Below are 8,168 nucleotides of genomic sequence, written 5' to 3'. Positions count from 1 at the left end.
CTGGGTCGCTGCGTCTGTCTGCGCCGGGCTGGGCGTGACGTGCCCCCCCCCCCCCCCGCCCGTGCTTTACTCTGTGAAGGTGTCCCGATACCTGCTGGAAAGCAGCATGCAGTTCTGTGGAGTCCCAGCCGCCCTGTTTCACTTTGCTGTCCCAATACTTGTTGCATGCGGGTGCAGGTCGGTGCTGGGGAAGCTGTCTGTGGTTTTCTGTGGGAAGGAAGGAATCCCCTGCAAGCAGAAACAAGAGTGTCTGTAACACTGGAAATCCCGCCAGAGCTGCTCAGCGAGAACAAACGTCTCCGTTTGCAACCTGCTGCTGTGCTGCGTCGCTTGACAACTCGTTTGTTTATCTTTAATATTTCTGGATTTTATTTCCTGCATGTTTAAGGGTTAATCAGTAGAGCCATTCCTGCAGCTCTAACCACTAGACACACTCTGCCTCCCTCCCAGTCCCTCAGCTCTAACCACTAGACACACTCTGCCTCCCTCCCAGTCCCTCAGCCCTAACCACTAGACACACTCTGCCTCCCTCCCAGTCCCTCAGCTCTAAACACTAGACACACTCTGCCTCCCTCCCAGTCCCTCAGCCCTAACCACTAGACACACTCTGCCTCCCTCCCAGTCCCTCAGCCCTAACCACTAGACACACTCTGCCTCCCTCCCAGTCCCTCAGCTCTAACCACTAGACACACTCTGCCTCCCTCCCAGTCCCTCAGCCCTAACCACTAGACACACTCTGCCTCCCTCCCAGTCCCTCAGCTCTAAACACTAGACCTCACTGCCTCCCTCCCAGTCCCTCGACCATACTGGAACAGCGCTTCCTCCCTGTCCAAGGTCACAGCATCCCACTCCCACTCCCACTCCCACTCCCACACAGCACAGGAAGCCAACGTTTTTGTTTGGAGATGAAATCGCAGATTCATTGTTTTGTTGTGCAGAAGAAGACAAACGAGGAGGGCCTGCCTGACAGCAGGAATCAGATTAGATACAGAGAGCTTGTGAACAGTGCTGGCTTTCAGGGGAGAGGTGGAGGAGCTGACTTTATATATAGCATTCTAAAAAAACATCATCACAGCAGTGAACTCAGAGACCACTGCTGAACTGAACCACAAAACTACAGAGCACTGCTGAACTGAACCACAAAACTACAGAGCACTGCTGAACTGAACCACAAAACTACAGAGCACTGCTGAACTGAACCACAAAACTACAGAGCACTGCTGAACTGAACCACAAAACTACAGAGCACTGCTGAACTGAACCACAAAACTACAGAGCACTGCTGAACTGAACCACAAAACTACAGAGCACTGCTGAACTGAACTACAAAACTACAGAGCACTGCTGAACTGAACCACAAAACTACAGAGCACTGCTGAACTGAACTACAAAACTACAGAGCACTGCTGAACTGAACCACAAAACTACAGAGCACTGCTGAACTGAACCACAAAACTACAGAGCACTGCTGAACTGAACCACAAAACTACAGAGCACTGCTGAACTGAACCACAAAACTACAGAGCACTGCTGAACTGAACCACAAAACTACAGAGCACTGCTGAACTGAACCACAAAACTAGAGCACTGCTGAACTGAACTACACTGAACCACAAAACTACAGAGCACTGCTGAACTGAACCACAAAACTACAGAGCACTGCTGAACTGAACCACACAACTACAGAGCACTGCTGAACTGAACCACAAAACTAGAGCACTGCTGAACTGAACTACACTGAACCACAAAACTACAGAGCACTGCTGAACTGAACCACAAAACTACAGAGCACTGCTGAACTGAACCACAAAACTACAGAGCACTGCTGAACTGAACCACAAAACTACAGAGCACTGCTGAACTGAACCACAAAACTACAGAGCACTGCTGAACTGAACCACAAAACTACAGAGCACTGCTGAACTGAACCACACAACTACAGAGCACTGCTGAACTGAACCACAAAGCTACAGAGCACTGCTGAACTGAACCACAAAACTACAGAGCACTGCTGAACTGAACCACAAAACTAGAGCACTGCTGAACTGAACCACAAAACTACAGAGCACTGCTGAACTGAACCACAAAACTACAGAGCACTGCTGAACTGAACCACAAAACTACAGAGCACTGCTGAACTGAACCACAAAACTACAGAGCACTGCTGAACTGAACTACAAAACTACAGAGCACTGCTGAACTGAACCACACAACTACAGAGCACTGCTGAACTGAACCACAAAGCTACAGAGCACTGCTGAACTGAACCACAAAACTACAGAGCACTGCTGAACTGAACCACAAAACTACAGAGCACTGCTGAACTGAACCACAAAACTACAGAGCACTGCTGAACTGAACCACAAAACTACAGAGCACTGCTGAACTGAACCACAAAACTACAGAGCACTGCTGAACTGAACCACAAAACTACAGAGCACTGCTGAACTGAACCACAAAACTACAGAGCACTGCTGAACTGAACCACACAACTACAGAGCACTGCTGAATTGTCCACAAAACTAAACCAGAACTCAGGCAGGCGGAAGGGCTGCATAATCTACTTAAGATTTGTGATTAAATAAATAAATAGTTTATCAGATTCTAACTAGATACAGTGTGGAATGTCTCCAGGAGGCTTGGAGTCTGTGATTAATGTTGGGAGAAATCAAGGCAGTTTTCTTGTGACAGAGACAGAAGACCCGTGGAATGTAAGCTAGTGTAGGTTCTGGTGCATTTTTATAAAGAGTATCTTTATTAAGTGCTCATTAAAGCACTAAACGTGTATCGGGTCGTTTTACTGGCGTCACAGTAAAGCGTCCCAACCCTGAGTGATCATAGCAATGCTGGAGCTCCCCCTGGTGGAGATAGGCAGCAGGCGCGGACTGCAGGGTGACCATGCTCCAGATCAATACCTGCAGTGCTGCAGCCCCCTCTGGTGGACAGATGCAGTCCCACGGCCAGCTTCTGTTCTACATGAAAATATACAGTGCTGTCCAGCTCTCTGTTTGCTCCTTGGTTTAGACTTCATAACACCATTTATAGAAAGATACAAGGTTCTTGGTCTGTGTTTTTAGTGAATAGGTTTATAAAAAGCTGTTGATAAAGATACAGGCTGAATTGACAATATAAATAAACGGTGTGTCGAGATCACTGGAAACAAATAAAAGCAACTAGTCTTGAAGAGCTGTTCTGAGCTCCCTCTGCAGGGAAACCCTGTTCATAGAGTACAGATTCTAGGGTAAATCTATTGATTATCAACCTGAAACACCACGGTCTAAACACACCTGTCTATAAAATAGCACGAGGACTTAAAGCTCTCCATAAAACCTGCATGAGTTCATCTGATTCCGAGTTACTGTATCAGTGCTCATGCAATGCTTACACGCACCTTCATTAGTGATTCAATTCGTCTCGACAGCTCAATTGAAAGCAATTCGGTTGCTTGTGTAAGGAGCAGATCAGTGGTTTTCTACAAACAATCCTAATGCCTGGGCAAAGAGTCTGCTAGTTGAGAACTGTGATGATGATTCTTCCATGATGAAATCTTCAATCCCAGTGTGATCCAAAAACACTGTCTCTGTGCCTGCTCCATACAATCTTCAATCCCAGTGTGATCCAAAAACACTGTCTCTGTGCTTGCTCCATACAATCTTCAATCCCAGTGTGATCCAAAAACACAGTCTCTGTGCTTGCTCCATACAATCTTCAATCCCAGTGTAATCCAAAAACACTGTCTCTGTGCTTGCTCCATACAATCTTCAATCCCAGTGTGATCCAAAAACACTGTCTCTGTGCTTGCTCCATACAATCTTCAATCCCAGTGTGATCCAAAAACACTGTCTCTGTGCCTGCTCCATACAATCTTCAATCCCAGTGTGATCCAAAAACACTGTCTCTGTGCTTGCTCCATACAATCTTCAATCCCAGTGTGGTCCTTGCAGCCTGTGGGACTCTGCCCTGCTTCGTCCTGTTGCTCCTTGCAGCCTGTGGGACTCTGCCCTGCTTCGTCCTGTTGCTCCTTGCAGCCTGTGGGACTCTGCCCTGCTTCGTCGTGTTGGTCCTTGCAGCCTGTGGGACTCTGCCCCGCTTCGTCCTGTTGCTCCTTGCAGCCTGTGGGACTCTGCCCTGCTTCATCCTGTTGGTCCTTGCAGCCTGTGGGACTCTGCCCCGCTTTGTCCTGTTTCTCCTTGCAGCCTGTGGGACTCTGCCCCGCTTCGTCCTGTTGGTCCTTGCAGCCTGTGGGACTCTGCCCTGCTTCGTCCTGTTGGTCCTTGCAGCCTGTGGGACTCTGCCCTGCTTCGTCCTGTTGGTCCTTGCAGACTGTGGGACTCTGCCCCGCTTCGTCCTGTTGGTCCTTGCAGCCTGTGGGACTCTGCCCTGCTTCGTCCTGTTGGTCCTTGCAGCCTGTGGGACTCTGCCCTGCTTCGTCCTGTTGGTCCTTGCAGCCTGTGGGACTCTGCCCTGCTTCGTCCTGTTGGTCCTTGCAGCCTGTGGGACTCTGCCCCGCTTCGCCCTGTTGCTCCTTGCAGCCTGTGGGACTCTGCCCTGCTTCGTCCTGTTGCTCCTTGCAGCCTGTGGGACTCTGCCCCGCTTCGTCCTGTTGGTCCTTGCAGCCTGTGGGACTCTGCCCCGCTTCGTCGTGTTGGTCCTTGCAGCCTGTGGGACTCTGCCCTGCTTCATCCTGTTGGTCCTTGCAGCCTGTGGGACTCTGCCCCGCTTCGTCCTGTTGCTCCTTGCAGCCTGTGGGACTCTGCCCTGCTTCATCCTGTTGGTCCTTGCAGCCTGTGGGACTCTGCCCTGCTTCGTCCTGTTGCTCCTTGCAGCCTGTGGGACTCTGCCCTGCTTCGTCCTGTTGCTCCTTGCAGCCTGTGGGACTCTGCCCTGCTTCGTCCTGTTGCTCCTTGCAGCCTGTGGGACTCTGCCCTGCTTCGTCCTGTTGCTCCTTGCAGCCTGTGGGACTCTGCCCTGCTTCGTCCTGTTGGTCCTTGCAGCCTGTGGGACTCTGCCCTGCTTCGTCCTGTTGCTCCTTGCAGCCTGTGGGACTCTGCCCTGCTTCGCCCTGTTGCTCCTTGCAGCCTGTGGGACTCTGCCCTGCTTCGTCCTGTTGGTCCTTGCAGACTGTGGGACTCTGCCCTGCTTCGTCCTGTCGCTCCTTGCAGCCTGTGGGACTCTGCCCTGCTTCGTCCTGTTGCTCCTTGCAGCCTGTGGGACTCTGCCCTGCTTCGCCCTGTTGCTCCTTGCAGCCTGTGGGACTCTGCCCTGCTTCGTCCTGTTGGTCCTTGCAGCCTGTGGGACTCTGCCCTGCTTCATCCTGTTGCTCCTTGCAGCCTGTGGGACTCTGCCCTGCTTCGCCCTGTTGCTCCTTGCAGCCTGTGGGACTCTGCCCTGCTTCGTCCTGTTGGTCCTTGCAGCCTGTGGGACTCTGCCCTGCTTCGCCCTGTTGCTCCTTGCAGCCTGTGGGACTCTGCCCTGCTTCGCCCTGTTGCTCCTTGCAGCCTGTGGGACTCTGCCCTGCTTCGTCCTGTTGGTCCTTGCAGCCTGTGGGACTCTGCCCCGCTTCGTCCTGTTGATCCTTGCAGCCTGTGGGACTCTGCCCCGCTTCGTCCTGTTGCTCCTTGCAGCCTGTGGGACTCTGCCCCGCTTCATCCTGTTGGTCCTTGCAGCCTGTGGGACTCTGCCCCGCTTCGTCCTGTTGGTCCTTGCAGCCTGTGGGACTCTGCCCCGCTTCGCCCTGTTGCTCCTTGCAGCCTGTGGGACTCTGCCCCGCTTCGTCCTGTTGGTCCTTGCAGCCTGTGGGACTCTGCCCCGCTTCGCCCTGTTGCTCCTTGCAGCCTGTGGGACTCTGCCCCGCTTTGTCCTGTTTCTCCTTGCAGCCTGTGGGACTCTGCCCTGCTTCGTCCTGTTGATCCTTGCAGCCTGTGGGACTCTGCCCCGCTTCGTCCTGTTGGTCCTTGCAGCCTGTGGGACTCTGCCCCGCTTCGTCCTGTTGGTCCTTGCAGCCTGTGGGACTCTGCCCCGCTTCGTCCTGTTGGTCCTTGCAGCCTGTGGGACTCTGCCCTGCTTCGTCCTGTTGGTCCTTGCAGCCTGTGGGACTCTGCCCCGCTTCGTCCTGTTGGTCCTTGCAGCCTGTGGGACTCTGCCCCGCTTCGTCCTGTTGGTCCTTGCAGCCTGTGGGACTCTGCCCTGCTTCATCCTGTTGCTCCTTGCAGCCTGTGGGACTCTGCCCTGCTTCGTCCTGTTGATCCTTGCAGCCTGTGGGACTCTGCCCTGCTTCGTCCTGTTGATCCTTGCAGCCTGTGGGACTCTGCCCCGCTTCGTCGTGTTGGTCCTTGCAGCCCGTCGATGCAGCCAGAGGCTTGTGATTGAGTCAGTGGTGTGAGAGCAGAAGCAGGGTAATCGAGTCGGGAAAGGAAAGTGTTAAGTTCACACACACAGTTCTGTGGTGATCTGTATTCTGTATTCAAGGCTCTGCATCTGTCTAAGGGCGTCTGCTAAGAAATAATAATAATAATAATAATCATCTCGTGAGAAATGGCTTCCACTGTACTGGCACTTTTCTAGTTCTTGTTTTAAGTTTGTTCAACTATTAATCAGCAGTGTGGAGTAGTGGTTAGGGCTCTGGACTCCTGACCGGAGGGTCGTGGGTTCAATCCCAGGTGGGGGATGCTGTTGCTGTACCCTTGAGCAAGGTACTTTACCTAGATTGCTCCAGTAAAAACCCAACTGTATAAATGGGTAATTGTATGTAAAAAATAATGTGATATCTTCTAACAATTATAAATCACCCTGGATAAGGGTGTCTGCTAAGAAATTAATAATAAGAATTAATGTCTTTATTTTAAACTGTTCTTTTTATGAACCCTGTACATGGTATCGGTCCCACGAATACACTGGTATTGTGTTGAGGGGATGTATTATACACTGGTATTGTACTGAGGGGATGTATTATACACTGGTATTGTGTTGAGGGGATGTATTATACACTGGTATTGTACTGAGGGGATGTATTATACACTGGTATTGTACTGAGGGGATGTATTATACACTGGTATTGTACTGAGGGGATGTATTATACACTGGTATTGTACTGAGGGGATGTATTATACACTGGTATTGTACTGAGGGGATGTATTATACACTGGTATTGTGTTGAGGGGATGTATTATACACTGGTATTGTACTGAGGGGATGTATTATACACTGGTATTGTACTGAGGGGATGTATTATACACTGGTATTGTACTGAGGGGATGTATTATACACTGGTATTGTACTGAGGGGATGTATTATACACTGGTATTGTACTGAGGGGATGTATTATACACTGGTATTGTACTGAGGGGATGTATTATACACTGGTGTTGTACTGAGGGGATGTATTATACACTGGTATTGTACTGAGGGGATGTATTATACACTGGTATTGTACTGAGGGGATGTATTATACACTGGTATTGTAATGAGGGGATGTATTATACACTGGTATTGTACTGAGGGGATGTATTATACACTGGTATTGTACTGAGGGGATGTATTATACACTGGTATTGTACTGAGGGGATGTATTATACACTGGTATTGTACTGAGGGGATGTATTATACACTGGTATTGTACTGAGGGGATGTATTATACACTGGTATTGTACTGAGGGGATGTATTATACACTGGTATTGTAATGAGGGGATGTATTATACACTGGTATTGTACTGAGGGGATGTATTATACACTGGTATTGTAATGAGGGGATGTATTATACACTGGTATTGTCATGAGGGGATGTATTATACACTGGTAAAGAAGACATAGTGAGACGGAGTGGAGACAGACGCAGTGCAGAGAGCAGGAGGACACAGTGAGACGGAGTGGAGACAGACGCAGTGCAGAGAGCAGGAGGACACAGTGAGACGGAGTGGAGACAGACGCAGTGCAGAGAGCAGGAGGACACAGTGAGACGGAGTGGAGACAGATGCAGTGTAGAGAGCAGGAGGACACAGTGAGACGGACTCGGGACAGAGTGGGGATAGAAATAACAAGCCAAGACCGCTCAGTCTCTTAAATCAACTTATTTTAATTCAAAACTGAAATGATGTTCATTCACAGAGCAAAAAATATCAAGACAGTCTACCTAGTGCACACCCTGTGGAAAAGCAAAGAGGAATATAGA

At 50.3% G+C, this 8,168-nt stretch overlaps 1 protein-coding gene across 1 annotated transcript; it reads right to left on the bottom strand.

Annotated features, from left to right (window-relative positions):
- Positions 1-3,814: 3,814 nt before the first annotated feature.
- On the bottom strand, positions 3,815-6,872 carry LOC131739976 (zinc finger protein 850-like). Its single transcript, XM_059034169.1, has 2 exons — positions 6,864-6,872; positions 3,815-6,358 (listed from the first exon to the last, which is right to left on the bottom strand). The coding sequence occupies exons 1-2, from the start codon at positions 6,870-6,872 to the stop codon at positions 3,815-3,817; spliced, it is 2,553 nt and encodes an 850-aa protein (XP_058890152.1).
- Between the last annotated feature and the right edge of the window lie 1,296 nt (positions 6,873-8,168).

The sequence above is a fragment of the Acipenser ruthenus genome, chromosome 12 (genome assembly GCF_902713425.1).
Source record: "Acipenser ruthenus chromosome 12, fAciRut3.2 maternal haplotype, whole genome shotgun sequence".
In the NCBI taxonomy this organism is placed as follows: Eukaryota; Metazoa; Chordata; class Actinopteri; order Acipenseriformes; family Acipenseridae; genus Acipenser; species Acipenser ruthenus.
Note: the sequence above shows the minus strand (reverse complement) of the source record. Positions and strands in the feature narration are given on the sequence as shown.